General features: G+C 54.9%; 8 protein-coding genes across 8 annotated transcripts; 4 read left to right on the top strand and 4 right to left on the bottom strand.

Moving 5' to 3' along the window:
- Positions 1–113: 113 nt before the first annotated feature.
- On the bottom strand, positions 114–2,129 carry BGZ61DRAFT_442560 (S-adenosyl-L-methionine-dependent methyltransferase). The gene is made up of 9 exons (XM_046244749.1): positions 1,827–2,129; positions 1,714–1,752; positions 1,561–1,654; positions 1,456–1,497; positions 1,253–1,381; positions 1,179–1,201; positions 1,083–1,120; positions 442–1,005; positions 114–392 (listed from the first exon to the last, which is right to left on the bottom strand). Exons 1-9 carry the CDS (start codon positions 1,932–1,934, stop codon positions 362–364), a joined length of 1,068 nt encoding a protein of 355 aa, XP_046109234.1. The 5' UTR covers positions 1,935–2,129; the 3' UTR covers positions 114–361.
- Positions 2,130–2,296: 167 nt separating this feature from the next.
- BGZ61DRAFT_124756 (uncharacterized protein) lies at positions 2,297–2,967 on the bottom strand. The gene has a single exon (XM_046237078.1). It carries the CDS (start codon positions 2,708–2,710, stop codon positions 2,366–2,368), a length of 345 nt encoding a protein of 114 aa, XP_046109233.1. The 5' UTR covers positions 2,711–2,967; the 3' UTR covers positions 2,297–2,365.
- A 2,151-nt stretch (positions 2,968–5,118) lies between these two features.
- Positions 5,119–6,639, top strand: BGZ61DRAFT_442555 (uncharacterized protein). Its single transcript, XM_046244748.1, has one exon. It carries the CDS (start codon positions 5,287–5,289, stop codon positions 6,550–6,552), a length of 1,266 nt encoding a protein of 421 aa, XP_046109232.1. The 5' UTR covers positions 5,119–5,286; the 3' UTR covers positions 6,553–6,639.
- A 604-nt stretch (positions 6,640–7,243) lies between these two features.
- Positions 7,244–8,384, top strand: BGZ61DRAFT_343382 (uncharacterized protein; the record flags this gene model as incomplete). The annotated part of the gene is made up of 2 exons (XM_046239591.1): positions 7,244–7,332; positions 7,397–8,384. 2 exons carry the CDS (start codon positions 7,244–7,246, stop codon positions 8,382–8,384), a joined length of 1,077 nt encoding a protein of 358 aa, XP_046109231.1.
- A 211-nt stretch (positions 8,385–8,595) lies between these two features.
- Positions 8,596–10,380, bottom strand: BGZ61DRAFT_473175 (uncharacterized protein; the record flags this gene model as incomplete). The annotated part of the gene is made up of 1 exon (XM_046248429.1): positions 8,596–10,380. One exon carries the CDS (start codon positions 10,378–10,380, stop codon positions 8,596–8,598), a length of 1,785 nt encoding a protein of 594 aa, XP_046109230.1.
- Positions 10,381–10,960: 580 nt separating this feature from the next.
- Positions 10,961–15,768, top strand: BGZ61DRAFT_411779 (CPSF A subunit region-domain-containing protein). The gene is made up of 5 exons (XM_046243278.1): positions 10,961–13,179; positions 13,233–13,546; positions 13,594–13,767; positions 13,815–15,060; positions 15,111–15,768. Exons 1-5 carry the CDS (start codon positions 11,100–11,102, stop codon positions 15,587–15,589), a joined length of 4,293 nt encoding a protein of 1,430 aa, XP_046109229.1. The 5' UTR covers positions 10,961–11,099; the 3' UTR covers positions 15,590–15,768.
- A 301-nt stretch (positions 15,769–16,069) lies between these two features.
- Positions 16,070–18,020, bottom strand: BGZ61DRAFT_124713 (uncharacterized protein). The gene is made up of 3 exons (XM_046237077.1): positions 17,787–18,020; positions 16,440–17,342; positions 16,070–16,382 (listed from the first exon to the last, which is right to left on the bottom strand). The coding sequence occupies exons 1-3, from the start codon at positions 17,814–17,816 to the stop codon at positions 16,086–16,088; spliced, it is 1,230 nt and encodes a 409-aa protein (XP_046109228.1). The 5' UTR covers positions 17,817–18,020; the 3' UTR covers positions 16,070–16,085.
- On the top strand, positions 18,021–19,414 carry BGZ61DRAFT_124712 (uncharacterized protein). Its single transcript, XM_046237076.1, has one exon. The coding sequence runs from the start codon at positions 18,226–18,228 to the stop codon at positions 19,297–19,299; it is 1,074 nt and encodes a 357-aa protein (XP_046109227.1). The 5' UTR covers positions 18,021–18,225; the 3' UTR covers positions 19,300–19,414.
- Positions 19,415–19,999: the final 585 nt, after the last annotated feature.

Here is a 19,999-nt window from a genome sequence, read left to right as displayed (position 1 = left end):
TCGGGGAATGCGTCGGAGTTCCGTAACAAACCCCTTAATAGCGTCACATTCAGGACTTGGATTGGAGGTAAACTCAACTTGGAGCAGCTATTCACAGTGTAGGTTCACCCACGAGAAAGGAAACATTTCAATTCAACATTCGGATTGCTCTTTGGCCTATTTCAACTCTAGGAAGTGTAGGTATAATTCCATTCAAGCTTCCACTCCAGTCAAAAACCCAATTATTGCCTCTCCGGCTGGTCCCTTCCATGTTCTAGCAAAATGGAGCAAAGCCATACCATACTATGAGCAAGCAAGAACGGCGCTAGAAACCTGGACAAAAGAAAGAATACAGTCACTTAAAATAGCAAACTTGATCCCTTTATTCCAGCTTCTGCCCAGATACAACAAGACTAAAGCAATCAGCATTTAAATATCGGCCAAAAGGGATTGGAGACTCACATTCGCCAGTAGCCGTGGATGTTCTTGTTCTTCAAATCCTGCCTGACATTAATCAGGAACAATTCAACTTCCTCACACGTCCAACCTAGAACGCGTGTGAACAACGCCAGACTCAAGGCTGAAAGCCCGCTGAGCACGTTTTCCAGAGTCCAGCCACCAAGTTCCTTGAACTTGGGATCCTTCGGCCAGCTATTCATGGGCCATTTGTACCACTTCTCAGTAACGTTGGTGAACCCGCGGTCAATCATCTTCTGCTTCAGCTCCATGGATCCGTCCAGGCTCCGTCCTGGGTGAACCTTGGCTGCTGCGTCTCTCATCAGGTTGCTCCACTTGTAGACAGCTTGATCCTCCGTAACGGTGTCATCGTCGCACGCCAGGGGGTACACCGCATCGGCGGTTTCGATCCATCCACCAGGGGAGAGATTCTGAAACGCCTGGCGGATCAGATTATCCCAGTCGGAAACGGAACCTACTAGGAAGCGGAGGTAAATAAGGTCCAATGGCTGACTATAAGTCCACTCTGCCTCCAAGTCATCGACCAAGAAGGTCACATTGGGTGGCACCCTAGTTGTAGTTAGCGAAGATGTATGAGATTTCGCTTGAGATATATCTTTCTCGTATCTCAGTTACGGGAAACTTGCAATGTAGGCTGGATTGGACTCAGATCTACGCCGATGACCTGCCTAGTGGTTAGAGATGACAATGGCTTGCGTCAAAGATCATAATTATCAACATACTTCTGTCTCAGGGTGTTCATCCGCTAATAGGCTAATCAGTTTGAATTAATCCATATCTTTTGATCGCAACTTACCCATATCCATGGCCCACGCGCCTGTTCCGCAACCAGCATCCAGGACACGCTTCAAAAGCTTATCCACGCCGGCTGGACATGTGAAGAGTTTGTTGTTGAAAGTTAGAAAACAGAGATGGTGTTGTAAATCTACATCTTGTTAGAGATATTTGTCACATGAAATGGACATATAAATGCTGCTCTTGGCCGGTATAATCCCTCACCTAGTCGCTCGTTTTCTATCTCGTCGTTCGGCAAGTGGTAGGCTGCGTGAACGTTACTAGTCAGTTATAGCTCTCGGAAGTTCAATGTTGTTGTTGTCAACACACATCCTTCCTTGTACGTATGATATGTGCGGCCGTTCTCCATGCGATATTTGGCGATGCTGGAAGCAAGCGATGTGGTGCTGCTGCCAGTGGATGCCTACAGATACATCGTTGAGCTTTGAAGGGGGTTATCTAGTTGTGTGGCGGCGGACTCACAGTCTCAATGGCAGAATCACCGTCGTTAAATTCAGCTTCCTACATTTTTCGTTTCAACATGCGTCCCTAAGCTTCGGATGCTTCGGTGTTGAGAGTTGTCTCGGGGTTCTTACATCAGGCTCAATTGCGGGGATCTCGCCGTGATCGGAGCTCGCTACCGTCCGGGGGCTGCTCTTCCCACTCTCGGGACTACTCTTTCGTGTGGGTTCCTGATCTCCCATGATGATTACACGATTTGGTGGGGTTTTCAAGTCTTCTGTTCGTAGTCCTTTGGCAAGTCGTCGCTCAAAACTCAACAGGAGATTGATTTGATGCGGGAAATAACGCACCTTTAAATACAATCCAAAAGTGCAGGGATGTCAACACCCATGGAGGAAAACTGGAGGGGTATTGTGCGATATCAAGATTGCATATGCAGGTTGGGTGTTGGTAATGTGTATAAGTGAGCTGATTCAGAGCGGGGAAATGACTTGGCACCCTCGTCACGTTGACGGCCACTGCAGCACGCCTAGAACTGATAAGTTGATAGGGGTTTGGTTCGCTTTGAATGAGTGAACGGGAGATTTCGGTTGGGAATACGCTTCGTTTGAATATACTGTTGAAAATAGGCACAGAGGTTTGACCACAGATCCTCCCTCAGGCGGCTTGATACCTAATACAAATCACAGTCCCCCCACTCGTACCATCCGCATCGAACTGAGTATTGCAGTCGTTGCTTTCCCCGTATGACAATATAGTTAAAGTCATCAGTCCGATCTATATTTCTCGCACCCCGACAGATAGAGCATCTGTTCCTATTGCTGCCACGATCCTTAAGGGCCATCTCAGAATTGGCTATAGTCCCTCCCATTTCGGTGCAAATGGCTTCAGCCTTCGGGTCCCAAAATACGTCATATTTAGCACCGGCAGGCCAGAGATAGGAGATGGCGCAGCCCTTCGCAAGAGCAACAGCCAAGAGAGGGCCAGCGGCAAGAATACCGAGAATCGAGAAGCGCATCCTGAGCAGTATTTTAGCCAATAGTTGTTAGTTGTAGGGTCTCATGTGTACGTACATGGCGAGAAGATGCGATGATGGTACGACTAAAATCTTTTTGAGAGGACAAGAAAGTGGGTGGAGAAGTGGAAGATGCTGGATGAACATTTTCGCCCAGGACCACAAAAAGAAAAGATTTTAAGCTTCACTCAATATCACAGATGGATCAAAGCCATACAGTGTAAGCCATAACTTTGCTACCTGTGGGTAATAACTTTATCCTGAGCTACGTGATTCGAGACATGCAAGGCATTGGGTCATGGGGTTTTTGACCAGTCTATAAAGGTTATAATGGCTGTAAGGCCAATAAAACGAAAATAGGACTCAAGCAGATCGAAAAGTTGGGCTTGGAACCCAAACGTGGGCCTTGGCAACCGTGACATACACGACGAAAACGCCCCAGATGCAGACATTGGGTTGCCTCATCGAGAGATAGAGAGCTTTTTAACAGCAATGAATGCAGAGGGTGACAAAGTCACAGAATGCGCGTCTTAGAAGGTGGAGAGGCACGAAAATGTCAAACTAATAAAATACAAGATGCCGGGGGTGGTCAGCGAATATCTTCAATTCAGCCCAGACTTTCTAAGGAACTCTGTCGCTGGCCGACACATTGGCCTAACACGGAAGATGCATGGCCGCATGGAAGACATTTGGACTTTGGTATGGAATATCTTGGGACTCGATTTAATGGAGAATGGGAGGTGCCATTTTCGCCCATGTAGGAATTGGCGTCGCGACTTATTCTCATGCCGATGCGATTCTTGGTGCGATATCGATAGTGCGCTGAAAGTCAATTTTCTGGATTTCATCTCGCATTGGATGACGGGTTCAACCAAAGCGGCATACATCGGGGGCTGATGCTATACAGAAGAGAGTTCCCCAGAGACGATCCAGAAGTGTACATTTCTTGAAGGAAGCCCTTCTCAACTCTTTGCTTGCGAACAATAAAGCGATCCATCCAAATCTGACCAATATGCTAACTGCGGAGTGGCCGAGTCGTTGCTGCCTGGTTAGGCTAATTGGGCTGCCAGCGCATCGCTGCGTCACACATGCAGGAAGCGTCGGCAAATAAGAGCAGCAGAAAAACACCACATACGTTTCTGCGGCACTTGTTCATACCCTGCTCTCTCCTACAGATTTTGTGAAGTATGCCTCGCCCGCCTAAGCCACCCTCAAAGCACGAACTCCAAGATGTAAACAGGAGACCTCTCATAAGCCGCCAAGAATAGACATTTACCTCCAATTTTTGGAGGCCTTTGATTTATTTCTTCTTCCTTTTTTCTTCTCTTTTCTGGTCCCAGACGCCTTAGATAAATTTGTCTATAACCGTGTTGGTCAAGTGAGGGGGTCCCACTGACCCAGCCATTCTACAAAATCATGACACCAGGTAGAATATGACGAGTAGGCCATGAAATGGGCTCCTCCTCAGAGATTATGGCTTCCTCTCTCTCAAAAATGATGAATCGAATTATCACGGGATTAAGGCGCTACTACTATCGGAGATATTAACGGTAATTACCGGAAGACTAGCCATAATTCCATGTTTAAATCTCCTGGTATCAGTGGTATGTAGACAAAGCAGTAAAAGCATTATCACGAAAAACCCACTCACAAAACATCCAGGCATCACACATGGCTGCAATAAAAAATTTCAGCCGGTATGCTATCCAAGCCTCTTCTGAGGGAACATGCATATCACTTGCATGGAAAGGCGGACTGCAGCTCTGCGCCACATTGGTTGCCTCGTCTGCCTTCCATGCTCATGGAGCATATGAGAGCTGACAAAAGCAATGTCAGACGGAGCATACTAATCTTCGAATTCAACATACGCATTTGTTCGGACGTACGACCGCGACTGTTCGCGCGATACTCATTGGCACGGATTTCCCCATCGCTGGCAGGTGCTTGATTGACCCCAATGGCAAGCTCTGCGCCGCAGCTGGGTTTGAGCTACCAGCCCTTGAGTGCGGCGAGCAACGAAATACGGATCCTAAGCATCAAACCTGCGAAGAGGCCTCAAGACGAGATTAAATGCCAGCTCGAACATGTCCCGCTAGCAGCAAGCTCCAATTACGTCGCGCTCTCATACTGTTGGGGCGGTTCTGACAAGACCGTGCCGGTCAGGCTACCGCTCCGCTCACGCCGTGATAGCCTGGCTGGGTCATGCCGAACCTCCTGCAGTCCAAGGGGTCATCCATCTAATGGGCGCAATTGAAACTTTGCTAGGATTCAACGACAGAAGGGACAAGCTTCAGCGTCTCGGTGGTGGGAGTGGGCATGACATCCTGAGCGAGGCCAAGTTGCAGGACTCAAAAACGCCCGACGGCCAGAAGCTACGCCAGCGTGCTTTACGCCGTGTCGTTCGAGGCGTCGTCAAACTCCTGGACAAAAACACCTCTCAGGACCTTCATCCAGTCAGAAAAACGAGGGGCGCATTAAAACACATTCGCGCAAACCTGCAAGACTCTCATTGGGAAGCCCTTGAGAGGCTGCTTAGCTGCGAATACTGGAGTCGGGTTTGGGTCATCCAAGAACTATCTATGGCAAACCGCTTACAAGTTATCTGGGGAAGTCACAAGTTTGCTTTCTTGGACCTCGCCTACCTCGCCGTGGCTTACAGGCGCATGCGCAAAGCCGACATGGTAGGCGACATTGTTTCCCCCAGAGCCTGTCGACACATTCAAAATCTCCTCAAATTCAAGAACCTCCAAAGCGGATTGAAAGCCGTACCGTTGATCAAAGCTCTGAAGATGACGTCGTTTGCCAGGTCGACAGACGTTCGCGACAAGGTCTACGGGTTGATGGGACTGACATACGACGGCTCCATAATCTTCCCCACTCCGAGCTACGGAAGCGACATCCGGCGTGTTAACGAGGATGCGACCTTGCGCGTTATCCGACTTGAGCGCTCGCTAGATACCATCGTCTTCAGGAGCAAGGGTCCAAGGTCCTGGTTGGTCGACTGGTTTGACTCGGAGACCTGGCTGGATCCGCGAGTCGTGTCATACCTCGATGGCACTATGGAATTCCGTTCGAGAAATGGAACGTTATGCTCCAAGTGGGATGCTACGCCATCGAGTCTCCCAGTAGCTACCGTACAAGGCCAGCACTTGGTAGTTCAAGGATCGATTCTGGACACCATCGGCAACTGTTCTGCGACCTTTGAAGAGAGACGATCAAAATCTAAACAGCTACCTGATTATGGTGGGCGTCGGAATATACGACTTGTTAAGGAAAAGAGCCACAGAAGTATTGAGTTTGCACTTTTCAACTGTTTCTGCATTCTCCCCGATGATGAGAGAAGATACTCGAGCATGCCTCGTTTCCTTATGGGGATGCAATTCGTATCAGATACGATAATCTCTAAAAGGAAAGTGAGAACTGATCTGGGGAAGAGGGCCTCTGATATCCTTGAATGGTTAGATTGTCCAATGAACTCTTCATTCAAGATTAGAGGTCACAGTCTAAGGTCGTGGTTCACTTCTCGACCCGTTTCCAAGTGGAATTTTCCAGGATTTAGGAGTGAGGAAAAGACGGCCATCAGGTTTCGCGCCATTTTTGCAGCCACAGACGCCTTGCGAATGGGTATGAGACTAGGAGAAACTACGAAGGGGAATGTTGGGTGGTTTTCTAAGCACTCGAGGCCGGGCGATTCCATTGCCATCTTGAGTGGGAGCAGTGTCCCCGTGGTCCTACGCCCTCGAACGGACGGGACATATACGGTGGTCGGTGACAGCATTATTCCAAGCATGATGCTGGGGGAGGCATCATACGAGGCTAAATGGTCCAATATCACATTACACTAATAAATGTGGTGCTAGGGCAAGACTGACTGTGAGATGACTAGATATTTAGTGAAATTAGCATGGATTTTGGACGGCGTTTTGCTATTCGCACATGCACAGAGGGTAGTTCTCCATAATGCAATACAGTATCCTATCTAATAGACCGGCGTCGATGTACTGGTCCGGCTGCTTTATATAAGGCTCGGAATAAAGTCCCCCTGAGTGCAAGAAGCATCCCATCTAAAATACCAGGTCAGAGTAAAATATCCTGACAACAAAGGTCTCAACTCGTTTGGCCCTCTTGATTCAGAGTGGATGTTGTTGCTGGGCTGACGTCACAGCCAGACTTGGCGTTGATCTTCTTATGCTGCGAGTTCAAAAAACTGGAAGAAAAACTGACAAATTTGAGGATGGGATTTATGAAATGATTTAGTTTCTGTCATATGATCCAGAAGTTCTGGTCTTGCGACTCTGTTTTTGGTCAAGTGATAAGGTAGGTGTGGCCGTCGCCAACGCCAACTAACTAACGTCTGGGCACTCAACCCCACCTGACTCAACAGCGGAGATAGAGGCTCAGCGCTGCAGATCGCCTCATCTCATTCCACCACCTACAACGACAACACTCGGACGCCAAACACTAGATTACACATATCGAGTCACTAACAGCATCGTGCAGGGCTGTGTAATTACCCTGCAAGCCCGACCCCGCGTCATGTCCGACCCCGTCGACAAATCCCTCCTCGATCGCCTCCAAGCGCTACGCGGGGGCAGCGCAACCCCAGACAGGACTCCACCTACAAAGTACAGCGGCACACTTCGCGATATTGGCTTGAAAAGACAAGACCCAGGCTAATCAAGTATTCAGGATAAATGTAGACCCCATAGAGCGGAAGAAGACTCCGAACCGGGAGGAGGCTCTCGCCCTGCGTCTCAAGTCTCTACGCGACCAGGGCAGTCCCTCGCCAGTAGCAGCAAGGCCGCCACCTCAGGCGGACAAGTCGTCCACCACGGCTAGCGCAAGTCCTGCACCCGTGAGAGCAGCACCGAAAGAGAGTCCTCCTGAGCCAGATGACGGGGACATTGACGACGCCATCTTCCAGACGGATGACCAGACGCTAGAAGAGCTACTCGGGGATGTTGGCCCCGACGACCAATTCCAAGCTGAACCAGACGATGAGCGGGTCAAGGTCCTGCTGGAAGAACTCGCCAAAGCAATCCCAAAGGACACCGAGGGCCGCATGAAGCAGGATGGAAAGAATGAGAAGGTCTTGGATTCGGATGACTCGGACAATGAGGATATGAAGCGTGACGTCGACGACGTGCTCGCGAGGTTCCGCGATGAGCTGGAACTTGAGAATGCCCTCGCCAAAGATGACCCTCCCGACGACGACAAGTCCCAGGACGGCCATGAATCCTCCACCGTCCTCCCCTCGACGGAATCAGGCTTCTCTCTGCCCGACCTCCCGCCAACCCTCGAAGATCTCCCCGCCGCCCGCACCGCCCGCGCCGCCAGCACCGACCTGGACGACCTCACGGCGCGCATGGCCGCCCTCCGAGCACCCAACGACATGCTCAACCTCCCCGACGTGCCCACCGACGCGCCCTCCAAGCCGTTCAAGCGGCTCGCCTCGCGCACAAACTACACCGACGACGACATGGACAGCTGGTGCACCGTGTGCCTCGAGGACGCCACGCTGCGGTGCCTGGGCTGCGACGACGACGTCTACTGCGCGCGGTGCTGGCGCGAGATGCACGTCGGTCCGCAGGCCGGCTTCGACGAGCGCAGCCACAGGGCCGTGCAGTTCACCAGGGACAAGAAGACGGAGAAGAGGAAGATAGCGCTAGGGGCGTGAAAATAATTCGAGCCAGTCTGTGGTCCCCTACTTGACAATCCATCCTGCCAGACTCTGCCTAACCGCGTAACCATTTTAAATAAACCAGATACCCAAGATACCAATCCTTGCCATAACTCCATCACCAGTGCCTGTGCTGCTGCGCTGCAGCGAACCAATACAGATATGCCACCTATCCCTCTCTCACTGATACAACACTCGTACAATCATATCAAACATCGTTAGACCGTGATCCGTTCCCGCCATTGCTAGAATGGTTCCCTGACCCAGTCTTGCCCCTCACATCCTGCCAGGTCGCGCCGAACCGCCTTCCTGTGGTGGCGAGGAGGCTCTCCTCCTCGTCGGCCTCGGCCTGCTCGTCAAACTCGGACATGTTGACCTTGGGGGAGCGGAAAAGCGCCGTGACGAAAACAATGAGGAAGACGCCTAAGAAAGCAAACTGTGCCCAGAAGTCGACGAGACCGAAGAATGGCCACGTGATAGTGATTCGGTTCAAAAATGTCGACATCATGGACGGGGTGCAAACATCCTTTGCGTGCCTGTAGTCCAAGAGCTCGGAGCAAGGTTGGATCTTGTCCGGGTGACCCTTGCAGTTAGGTTGCGTTCCGGGGAAGTCTGGCGCATTGGAGCAGAAAGTCTGGGTTCCATAGATGGAATACTGGGGAGCAACCATCATAGCGATGCTGTAGTTAGTGGCCAAAATAATGAGGCCCAGTAACACAGTTGCGATGAGCAGCGCCTGGGGAGCGGTGCGGCCCTTGCGAATCTGGAAGATGCGAACCCAAAGGAAGCGGATGCCGACGGTGGCGACACCTGAGATGGAGCTGCTGAAGAACAGGAGCACCAGTAGAGCCATCAGGACGTAGTCAACTGGGAAAGCCTTCGCCGCCTTGACAAAAATGAAGTTCATAGGCTGGAACAGGTGAATTTGGCCCAGGATATAGCCACAACGCCGCTTGCAGACCGAGTTCTTGGCCTTGTCGATGCCCGTAATCAGCATCGAGACCCAGATGAGGATGGCGAGAACAAGCAGGAGGATGCCGCCCAGCATCTTGATCGGTCGGAAAAGAACGCAGACCTTGAGCCATGCCTGGTAGACCTTGCTCCTGCCTTCTCCCTGCGCCTCAGCGGCCAATCTCTCTCGTCGAACCAAGGTCTGCTCCTCTCTGACCAAAGCATCCAACTCCCGGCGATCCTTGCGTGACATCTCTTCCTGACGGCCAACATTGCGCATCTCAATCTGTCGCTGTCGTTCGCGGTTTTGTTCGAGCTGAGAAGCGGTCGTTTCGGAAAGCTGCGGGGCGGAGATTGAAGGTGCGGATCTGATGAAGGCGATGGGCAACAGAGCAAGTCCGGCGCCAGTATAGACAACGTAAAGTAGCGTGCCAATCGTCATCAGAAGACCGAGAGCAAAGGTCAGTGCCTTCTCTCCGTGGTTCTGAGAAATTAGATGCTTGAAGTAGTCGAGATCCCAGTGATCTTTGGAGCTATCGCCAGCCGCTGGGACGAAGAAGCCGAGCAGGAAGAGGACAACAACGAATACGACGAAGAATAGGGTGTATTTGGCAGCGGCCCAGAAGCGGCTAGTGAGAGTGCGACCCTCCTCGACTTCGATCTCGTCATATTCCTCGTGCCAGAAGTAGGCAAAGGGGATGACGATGAGGCACAGCAGGGAGTCGAAGCTGTAGAGGCTGTAATAGACGACCTTGAGGGTGAAGAGGATCTCGTCGATTCGCTCGGGCGTGGCCCAGTCCTTTTTGGCGCCGTGCGCGGAGGAGCCGGTCGCGGAAACGAGGGCAATGTCGACGGGGAGGAGCAGGACGGTCGCGAGGAGGGACGTCAAGCTGACGATGGCGACGACGCTGACGATGGCGGAGCGCTCGCGCGGCGTCTGCCAGGTGAAGGTGGTGATGACGGCGGCGACCAGGCAGAGGCCAACAGCCACGGCGTAGGTGACCCAGATGAGACTGGTCTGAACGAGGCCGGCGGCGGCCATGGTGATAAGAAGGCGTGCAATGCGAGCAGTGGATCTCAATTCCGCAGACGCAAGGGATGTGGGATTTTGCAGGTGAGGGCGTCGAGATGTCTTTGTTTTGTGTGAGGTCGAGAATCGAGATGCGAGATTGCTGGTTGGCGACGGGCGCTGGGAGAGACAAGCTGCGGTAGAGCCAGTGACGTCGTTCGTTATGCACTCGGCACAGCGAGCAATGCGTGTATATGCAAGCGGTAGTGAAGGATGCACAGATCAGGAGCAATTAGCAAGGGAAGGCAGGCAGCTCAGATATCCCTGGAGCTGGTGACGGGTTGAAGCTTGATGTCACGGCTTCAGCCTGTTTGCGTGACGCAATAGACTTATGCTTGTGCGGCTATGCCTTGCCCAAGAATGCATCCATGAGCCCATTAGCGGCCTACTACCGCAGTAGCGTGCTATCGCGACCCCTGCCCTGTCTCACGTCCCTGCGCCCGGCTGGCGGAGGAGTCCCCCGCAAGGCCGCTCTAGGCCTGTAGGGTAAGCTAGCTGTCGTGGCCCTGGAGCTCTCGGAAGGCGGAGGCTGTTTTGATCCGCTAGAAGCTCAAGCTTCTTTCGCAACATCCAACAACCGGTCGCGACAACAGGGTCCAGGCGAACGAGCCCGCTTACGAAGACGAAACTCCCCCGCCGAGCTCGAGCTCAATCCCTCTCCCTCCTCGTCGCGAAAGCATGGTCTTGGAGCGATGCAGGCCTACACCGAGCTCGCGGCTCCCTCAGCCGTCTCCCACTCCCTGAGCCTGCCGCTCACGTCCGCCACGGCCGCCAACCTGGTCGTCGCAAAGGGTTCGCTGCTCCAGATCTTCGCCACAAAGGCCATCTCCGCCGAGCTCGACGCCCAGAACCCGCCGCCGCAGCTGGCCAAGCTCGAACCCGAGTTCGACCTCCGCGCAAACGACGATGACGGCCTCGAGTCGTCCTTCCTCGGCGGCGGGGAGTCGATGCTGGTGCGCACCGATCGGACAAACAACACCAAGCTCGTGCTCGTTGCCGAGATCCCGCTTGCCGGCGCCGTCATAGGCCTGGCGAGGCTCAAGACCAAGAACACCAAGTCGGGAGGCGAGGCGCTCCTGCTGGCGTACAAGGCGGCCAAGATGTGCCTTGCCGAGTGGGATCCTAAAAAGAACACGCTGGAGACCATCTCAATACACTACTACGAAAAGGACGACCTGCACGGCGCGCCGTGGGAGGTGCCCTTTGGCGAGCATGTCAACTACCTCCAGGCCGACCCCGGGAGCAGGTGCGCGGCCTTCAAGTTCGGCTCGCGAAACCTCGCCATCCTCCCGTTCCGGCAGTCGGAAGAGGACTTGGAGATGGACGATTGGGATGAGGATCTCGACGGCCCGCGGCCCGTCAAGGCGCCCACTGCAGTCGCCAATGGAGATAGCGACAGTCTAGAAGCAGCGTATACACCGTCTTTTGTCCTTCGTCTCCCTCTGCTAGATCCCAGCCTGCTCCACCCCGTGCACCTCGCCTTTCTGCATGAGTATAGAGAGCCTACCTTTGGCATTCTCTCGTCCAGCCAATCGACCGCGCACTCGTTTGGCCAGAAGGACCACCTCACATACAAGGTCTTTACTCTGGACCTGCAGCAACGCGCCTCGACGACTATTCTCTCCGTCACCGACCTCCCCCGGGACCTGTACCAGGTTATTGCCCTGCCTACGCCTGTGGGAGGAGCTTTGCTGGTTGGCCAGAATGAGCTGATCCACGTCGATCAGTCAGGAAAGGCCAATGGTGTGGCTGTCAACTCTATGGCGAGGTTGATGACCTCTTTCAGCTTGACTGACCAGTCCGACCTAAACCTACGCTTGGAGGGATGTGCCATTGAACAGCTATACATCGAGAACGGAGAACTTCTTCTTGTCTTGAACGATGGCCGACTTGGCATTGTGTCTTTCCGAATCGACGGCCGCACCGTATCCGGCATCACCATCAAGATGATTCCCACAGAGAGTGGGGGCACCCTCATAAAGAGCCGTGCTTCCTGTATATCAAAGCTGGGCAAGAACTCCTTCTTCGTGGGAAGCGAGACTGGCGACTCTGTCGTCTTGGGCTGGTCAAGGAAACAAGGACAGGAGAAACGCCGCAAGGCTCGAGTCATCGATGCAGACTTGGCACTAGATGTGGACGATCTCGATCTCGATGACGAGGACGACGAAGACGATGACCTGTATGGCACGGAATCGGCCGCCACAAAACCTGCTCAAGTTCTCAACGGCACTGGAAAATCGGGCGAGCTGAGCTTCCGCATTCATGATACCCTTCTTAGCATCGCCCCGATCCAGGACTTCACCTGCGGCAAGGCGTCGTTTCTTCCCGACAGCGAAGAAGCGACCTTGTCTCAGGGCGTCGTCGCTGAATTGCAGCTCGGCTTGGCCGTCGGTCGCGGAAGCGCAGGCTCCCTTGCGGTCGTGAACCGCCACATTCAGCCCAAGATCATTGGGCGCTTCGAGTTTCCCGAAGCACGAGGCTTCTGGACCATGTCCGTGAAGAAGCCAATTCCCAAGTCGCTCGGTGCCAATGTCGCCGTGAACAGCGACTACGAGACGTTTGGGCAGTACGACAAGTTCATGATTGTGGCCAAGGTCGACCTGGACGGCTATGAGACGTCAGATGTCTATGCGCTTACCGCCGCCGGGTTCGAGACGCTCAAGGAAACCGAGTTTGACCCCGCCGCTGGCTTCACGGTTGAGGCTGGTACGATGGGCAAGAAGATGAGGATCATCCAGGTGCTCAAGTCTGAAGTCCGATCTTATGACGGAGGTGAGTTGGTCACTGTCCACAGCCAATATGAGCAAATGTACTGACAGAAATAGATCTCGGTCTCGCCCAGATCCTGCCTATGCTGGACGAAGAGACAGGCGCAGAGCCCAGGGTCACAAGCGCAAGCATTGCCGACCCTTACCTACTCCTCATCCGAGATGACAGTAGCATCTTCATCGCTCAGATAGACAGCAACAACGAAATCGAGGAGGTTGAAAAGACCAGCACTCTATCGACTACCAAGTGGCAGGCTGGATGCCTGCACACCGACACGCAGGGCACCTTCCAGCCTCTTGGGGGCGACAAAGGCGCGAGCACTGAGGACAAGGTCATGATGTTCCTACTAAGCTCGGCTGGAGCGCTTCATGTGAGATTCAGCCTCTCCCAACTATGTGAACATAGCTGACAATATAGATCTACGCACTTCCTGACCTCTCAGAGCCGGTCTACGTCGCCGAAGGCTTGACTTATATCCCCCCCTTCCTCTCCCCCGATTACACCCATCGTCGAGGCATGGCCCGCGAGACCCTCAGCGAGATCATGGTAGCTGATCTCGGAGACTCCGTGTCCCAACAACCGTACCTAATTGTAAGCGACGCCCACGGCCGCATCTTGGGCATCAACTGACTCTCCAGCTCCGCAACTCAACCGACGACCTCACCATCTACGAACCCCTCCGCAACCACTCCGAGGGCACCGAGCCCACGCTCAAAGCCACCCTCTCCTTCAAGAAGTCGGCCAACTCTACTCTGGCCGTGACCCCCGTCGAGGCTACAGGCGACGACGCCGTGCAGCAACCGCGGTTCGTTCCCCTCCGGGCATGCGCCAACGTGGACGGCTACAGCACCGTCTTCCTGCCGGGCCCGTCGCCGAGCTTCGTCATCAAGTCTAGCAAGAGCATCCCCCGCGTCGTCGGCCTCCAGGGCCTCGGCGTGCGCGGCATGAGCCCGTTCCACACCGAGGGTTGCGACAGGGGCTTCATCTACGCCGACGACGAGGGCATCGCCCGCGTCACGCAACTGCCCCCGGACACCAACTTCACCGAGCTGGGCCTGTCCGTCAAGAAGGTCCCGCTCGACGTCGACGTCCGCGGCATCGCGTACCACCACCCCACGGGCGCGTACATCGCCGGGTGCATGGCGCCCGAGCCGTTCGAGCTGCCGCGCGACGACGACTACCACAAGGAGTGGGCCAAGGAGACGCTCGGGATCCCGCCGACCATGGCGCGCGGCGTGCTGAAGCTCGTCAGCCCCGTCAGCTGGACCGTCGTGCACGAGCTGGAGCTCGAGTCGTGCGAGTCCATCGAGTGCATGCGGACGCTGCACCTCGAGGTCTCGGAGGAGACCAAGGAGCGCCGCATGCTGCTCGCCGTCGGCACCGCGCTCTCCAAGGGCGAGGACCTGCCGATCCGCGGCCGCGTGCATGTCTTCGACATCGTCACCGTCATCCCGGAGCCTGGCCGGCCCGAGACCAACAAGCGCCTCAAGCTCATCGCGCGCGAGGACATCCCGCGCGGCGGCGTCACGGCGCTGTCCGAGATCGGCTCGCAGGGCCTCATGCTCGTCGCCCAGGGCCAGAAGTGCATGGTGCGCGGCCTCAAGGAGGACGGCTCGCTGCTGCCCGTGGCCTTTCTCGACATGAGCTGCCACGTCGCCACGGCCCGCGAGCTGCCCCGGACCGGCTTGTGTCTCATGGCCGACGCCTTCAAGGGCGTGTGGTTTGCCGGATACACCGAGGAGCCGTACACGTTCAAGATCCTCGGGAAGAGCAACGGCCGGCTGCCGCTTCTGGTGGCCGACTTCCTCCCCGATGGCGACGACCTGGCCATTGTTGCGTCAGACGCGGATGGCGACCTGCACATTCTCGACTTTAACCCAGACCGTAAGTTCTCCCTATCATGTACGCATAAATCCCAGACTAACATCTTCCAGATCCCAAGTCTCTCCAAGGCCACCTCCTCCTCCACCGCACCACCTTCTCCGTAACGCCCAACATCCCATCCTCCACGCTCCTCCTCCCACGCACCCTCCCGCCCTCGCATCCCGCCCCAGACTCGCCGCCGCACGTCCTCGTCCTCGCCTCGCCCTCGGGCCACCTCGCCGCCCTGACGCCGCTCCCCGAGACGACGTACCGCCGCCTCCTCTCCGTCACCAACCAGCTGCTGCCGGCCCTCACGCCCCACGGCGGCCTCAACGCAAAGGCCCACCGGCTCGGGGACGCCTCGCGCTACGTCGGCGTCGAGGCCGCTGCCGGACGCTCCATCGTGGACGGCGCTGTGCTGGCGCGATGGACCGAGCTGGCTGCTGCGAAGCGAGCTGAAATCGCTGGTAAGGGTGGATATGATGGTGTGGCTGAGCTGAGGGATGAGCTGGAAGGTCTGTTGGGTTGGAGTGGGTTGGCGTACTTTTAACCGTGTCTTGTTCGAATCCCAATGGTTATGCTGTTTTGTTCAGGGAGTCGAAAAGGTGCTTCATGGAGCCACGTCAAGTTGGCTGCACTTGCGGCGGAGCGTGTAGGTTGCCTCAAATTAGAGCTGGGTAAAATACAAATACATGGAACTGCAATTATACAACTGCAATGGACCTCTTGCACACGCACAGGAATTCGGTTAATGTGGTATCATTCATTGCATTCTATCTGCTTGCAAGAGGCCTGGATCTTAGGCCCTCGTAGTAAACCGATAAACTGTCGCATCCATCCCGTATTTCTTATCAATCAGACTGTCGCCAGAGATACTAAAACTCCTCAACCCCTCGAGTGTATGTGCCTCTATCGTCGTGAATATTTCATTCTATGCGTACTCCCAAAACTAGCGTGTCCGCCATCAAACCCAGATTGCCTAAAAAAGAACGCCAAAGAATATCCGGAAAACTGAAATTGAATCAAGGCGAGTAGAGAAGTCATCCTCATAGTACCTCCTGCTTCTTGCGACGGATGCTACCGAAACGTCGCCTGAAGCCGTCACTCAGCCGCTTGCTTGTGGAGGTCTGGCGCCCGAGATCGGCACTGTTGGAGAAACCGCCGGCGGGAGTGGAGACGGGTTGTTCACTGAAACTTCGGTGGTGGCTCCGGGGGGGACGACTGGCTCGGGGCTGCATTTCGTACTCGGCGGCTTGACCCTTGGCCAGACGCTTCTTCTCTTTCAAATCTCGCTCAAGCTCGAAATTGGCACCCTTTCCCTTGAGATCATCGGGGTGGTAGACCTATTGACAGTGTGAGTACTTGGTATGGTTAGGAGTCCATTCATCGATTTCACTTACAACGCCTTCATATCGCCGATACGCGCCACCAGCAGCATCCGGCTCTCGCATCAAATCGGCACCTTCTTCGTATTGCATGATATTGCCACTGAAATCTTCCATGCCGCTGGGGATGACTGCAGTGCCCTGAAGGGGCCTGTTTTTTCGGAGAGCGTCTTCGAGATACTCCCTTGGCGTGGCTCGAATCGCTTCCATGTTGGAGTCGTGCACGGCGGCAGCTGGAGAGTATTTTTTGTTCCGGTTGCGACTGGCAAGAGCAGCATCAAACGGTCCGCCATGGTGATAGGTACCGCCAATAGTGTCCAGCGAATCAATAATATCGGTGTGCGGAATGTTCTTGCGCCGAAGGTGGGGTGAACGGTCGGCGGCCCGGGCCTCCTTTCGGAGAATTTCAAGAGGACGGTGGGTCATGTCGCCAGGAAAGCGCTGTGAAATTGAAGGGTTGCGAGAGAGATCGCAATTGCCGGTGCTGAAGCTGCGGTGGTGTCGAGGGTTCGACGGCGGGGCCAGTTGTGGAACTCGGGCGCTGGACGAGCGGGTGACGGCAGTGTTCGGGGGGTAACGTCGCGAGTTGCGGGCAGCGTTAGGAGGAGATCGAGGAGGAGATCTGGGCGGCGAAAAGGACTTGGAAGACTCGCTAGCCGTAGAAAAAGGATTGGATGGATGGAAGTTGGAGCGAGACGGGCTCGCAGAGGTCGGGGGTGTCGGATAGTTCCGCGGTTGTTTCTGGGATGGCCTCGAGCTTTTTTCTTTGCGTTCCTTGCTCGAGATTGAGCTTGAGCTTGAGTTTGAGTTTGAAAGGTTAAGCTTCTTCAACTGGGCGGCGAGGTTGTGAGAAGATGCAACTCCGGTTTCCTGGCTGGGTTCAGGTGCAGTCAATGGATCCAAGATGTAAGCTTGCGCCTGTGAATATGGGAGATGGAGTCAGTTATATGTCTGCTAGCACGGGGAGACCGGACGAAAGACTAGACGAAAGACGGGATGAATGCCAGGGCGCAGCCTCTCATTCGGGGCGACGCCAGCGCGCTTGCGCGTACTCCGTGTCCCATTCCATTAGGTAGGGCGGCAGTGCATCTTGGCCGTCAAAGCGATGCTGCGCTGGCACATGCCAATCGCAGCGAGCGTAAAAGCCCAGCGCCCAGGTCTGGGGATCCTGGCGAAGTGGGGATCCACATGGACGCGACGCAGACGACGAAAAAAAAAGGGTCCAGTTGGGTCCCTGACGCTGATCGTGTGGCCGAGTGGATGACATGACGTTGGGAGAGAACCGGGTGGTGTGGAGGAGAACAGAGTGGAAAAGAGGCAGGATCGGATCAAGGATCGATCATTGGAAGCTGTGCGACTCACCCACTGTTTATCACTGCTTGATTCCTTCATCGTGGCGAGAGTGCGATGAAATGGTGAGATATTGAGCAAGAATCAAGATAGGAATGAGATCGATCGGTGGGGGTTCCTTTTCCCTTCGCTTCCCTTCTTTTCTTGCTGGTTACCGAAGGTGCCTGGATGGCTCGAGTGGTATCGGGCTTTGTTCCCCTGTCGCCGGCGCGGTCGGCGTGGTCGGTGTAGGGCGGGGTCGAGTGTCGTCCGTCGTCGCAATATCAGTCAAACCGTGAAACCGTGACCGAGCCGTGCTCTTATCAGTTTGTGCCGGGTCGTTGGAGGCGAAGCAAGGTGAAGTTATTCACGGGTGAAAAGCTCCCGAGCAGAAGATCAGTAGGAGGGGAACGAGCAAATTTGTGGGAAACGCGGAGTGGAAGGAGGGAAGGGGGGAAGAGCTGCAGGTCTTATGAACAAACGAGGCAAGACGCAAAGAGAGACATGCGCTGGACGTCAGGTAGCTTCGGGGACGGAAGGTAGGGAGCGGAGTGCGACAAGGTGCAAGGTGCGGCAGGTACGGACAGGTACACCTTCCTCAACCATCCGTCCCATCCATCACATCCATCACATCCGTCGTCCGGTCTTCCGTCTAATCCTCCACCATCCACCAGGGGAAGGCGCGGGAGTTGGAGCTTGCCCACTCCTCGTGACCGTTTCGACCTCTACTAGCTACCACCGGAATAGCTTCTCGACCATCCCATCACCCACATCACCCACATCACCCTTCACCTGTCACACTTGCCGACGCACGAACCCACGCCGGTGGTGCCCCAAGAACTACGCCGCCCGCGCCGTCCACGCCATGGACGACGCCCCCAGCACCTCTCACTCTGGTCTAGGCAAGTCCCGCCTGCGGTCGCGGGGGAGGGGCTTTTCCTGGCTGCAGCAGACTGTCGCCAGTTCTGTCTCTCGCGCATCAGGTACGAGGCAGGGTCTCAGGGACCCGATACGAACACAGCGACCGAGTACCTCACACGTACAGCACCAATTCGTATGCGCCCGTCGACAATCTGCTCCCTCCTATTTTTGTCTCTCGGATGGCTCGCCCCGGAACAATCGGCTAGATAGGGAGGCCAGTAGGTTTCTTCGTCCTCGTATTCCGTGCGACTTGACGTCTTCGACGACCCCGACCTGTCCATGTCCCCAGCTGCAAGTACTTCGTCTGCAGCCAGGGCCCCGCAGCTCACCGAGTCACAAGTCACAAGCCGCAGCAAAAAACGGCTCGTCATCGTCACCTGATCACCTCATTCGAAAGAAGCGTCAAAACAACCCTGCCACCCAGTGTGTGTCTGACGGACCTGGAGATCTCTTTGGGCCGAGATCGGGTTTTTCTGTTCCATCACAACGGGAGACCCGGCTTCCCGGACTGCTGGGGATCTGCGACTTGCCCAGTGGAACCATTGTCCTGGCCGAGCCACAAACTAAGTCCAGGGACACGCACGCACACACGTCAAAAGTTTTTGAACCAATGTGTACTGACTGATTAGACTTTGAAACTGCAGGAACATGGCATCGTCCGGGCCACCTCCGACGGTGGAGTGAATGATTCGCTCCCAGTCCTTAGGTGTCAGGGGAAGACGGCTGATTTTACTTCGGGCGACCGCCAGTCCAAATCATCCACGTGCATGTGTTGCTCATGCAAGGCGACAGAGCACTTGCGCCGGCGGATTTTATCCCATGCCAACTCACGCTGACTGCGGTAGCTATTTCCTTCTATGTATAACTCTTCACCGACTCCAGGCCATGGAAGGCCACGGAGCAACCCTGCCCCGCCAGGACGCTAAGTAGCACTTTATGCTGATCAGCCCTGTGTGCTGTACATGTATGAATTTGTGCCAAGCCAAATTGCTGTATGTTGTCTGGGATTTTTGTTGGTTCGCAACACAATCAAACCCACCCCAACAATGCAGGTCACTCGTCCGTTTGCGAGGCGAAGTCCCTGCGTGCGTAAATGTCCTCCCTCCACCACGCTTTCGTCATCCGCAAGAAGCTCTCCTCGACCCACCCACCCAAGTTGCTTAGCCATCTGCTAGGTGTCGAGTTCGGTAGGACAAGACACTGAGACACGGCACGGCGAATGCAGGAACCATCCGTCATCTCGGCCGTCAGCCGGACCGTCTTCTGAATCGACACCGAACCGTCCCAACCCCTGTCTCCCAGCCTCGCCCTTCGTACCCTCCACG

This window comes from Ilyonectria robusta, assembly GCF_021365365.1.
Source record: "Ilyonectria robusta strain PMI_751 chromosome Unknown BGZ61scaffold_3, whole genome shotgun sequence".
Lineage (NCBI taxonomy): Eukaryota > Fungi > Ascomycota > Sordariomycetes > Hypocreales > Nectriaceae > Ilyonectria > Ilyonectria robusta.
The sequence above is the reverse complement of the archived record's forward strand: the minus strand, read 5'-3'. Positions and strand labels throughout refer to the sequence as shown.

Excerpts from the sequence above, each read along its gene's own strand:
- BGZ61DRAFT_124756 (XM_046237078.1), bottom strand. The coding sequence starts at position 2,710 with ATGCGCTTCTCGATTCTCGGTATTCTTGCCGCTGGCCCTCTCTTGGCT.
- BGZ61DRAFT_124712 (XM_046237076.1), top strand. The coding sequence starts at position 18,226 with ATGAACAAACGAGGCAAGACGCAAAGAGAGACATGCGCTGGACGTCAG.
- BGZ61DRAFT_442560 (XM_046244749.1), bottom strand. The coding sequence starts at position 1,934 with ATGGGAGATCAGGAACCCACACGAAAGAGTAGTCCCGAGAGTGGGAAG. Across the intron at positions 1,655-1,713 it reads GTGATTCTGCCATTGAGACT|GCATCCACTGGCAGCAGCAC; the intron begins GTGAGTCCGCCG and ends ATGTATCTGTAG. Across the intron at positions 1,498-1,560 it reads TCATACGTACAAGGAAGGAT|CCTACCACTTGCCGAACGAC; the intron begins GTGTGTTGACAA and ends ACGTTCACGCAG.
- BGZ61DRAFT_442555 (XM_046244748.1), top strand. The coding sequence starts at position 5,287 with ATGGCAAACCGCTTACAAGTTATCTGGGGAAGTCACAAGTTTGCTTTC.
- BGZ61DRAFT_411779 (XM_046243278.1), top strand. The coding sequence starts at position 11,100 with ATGCAGGCCTACACCGAGCTCGCGGCTCCCTCAGCCGTCTCCCACTCC. Across the intron at positions 13,768-13,814 it reads CCCAACAACCGTACCTAATT|CTCCGCAACTCAACCGACGA; the intron begins GTAAGCGACGCC and ends CTGACTCTCCAG. Across the intron at positions 15,061-15,110 it reads TCTCGACTTTAACCCAGACC|ATCCCAAGTCTCTCCAAGGC; the intron begins GTAAGTTCTCCC and ends AACATCTTCCAG.
- BGZ61DRAFT_124713 (XM_046237077.1), bottom strand. The coding sequence starts at position 17,816 with ATGAAGGAATCAAGCAGTGATAAACAGTGG. Across the intron at positions 17,343-17,786 it reads CAAGCAGTGATAAACAGTGG|GCGCAAGCTTACATCTTGGA; the intron begins GTGAGTCGCACA and ends CCATATTCACAG. Across the intron at positions 16,383-16,439 it reads ATCGGCGATATGAAGGCGTT|GTCTACCACCCCGATGATCT; the intron begins GTAAGTGAAATC and ends CACTGTCAATAG.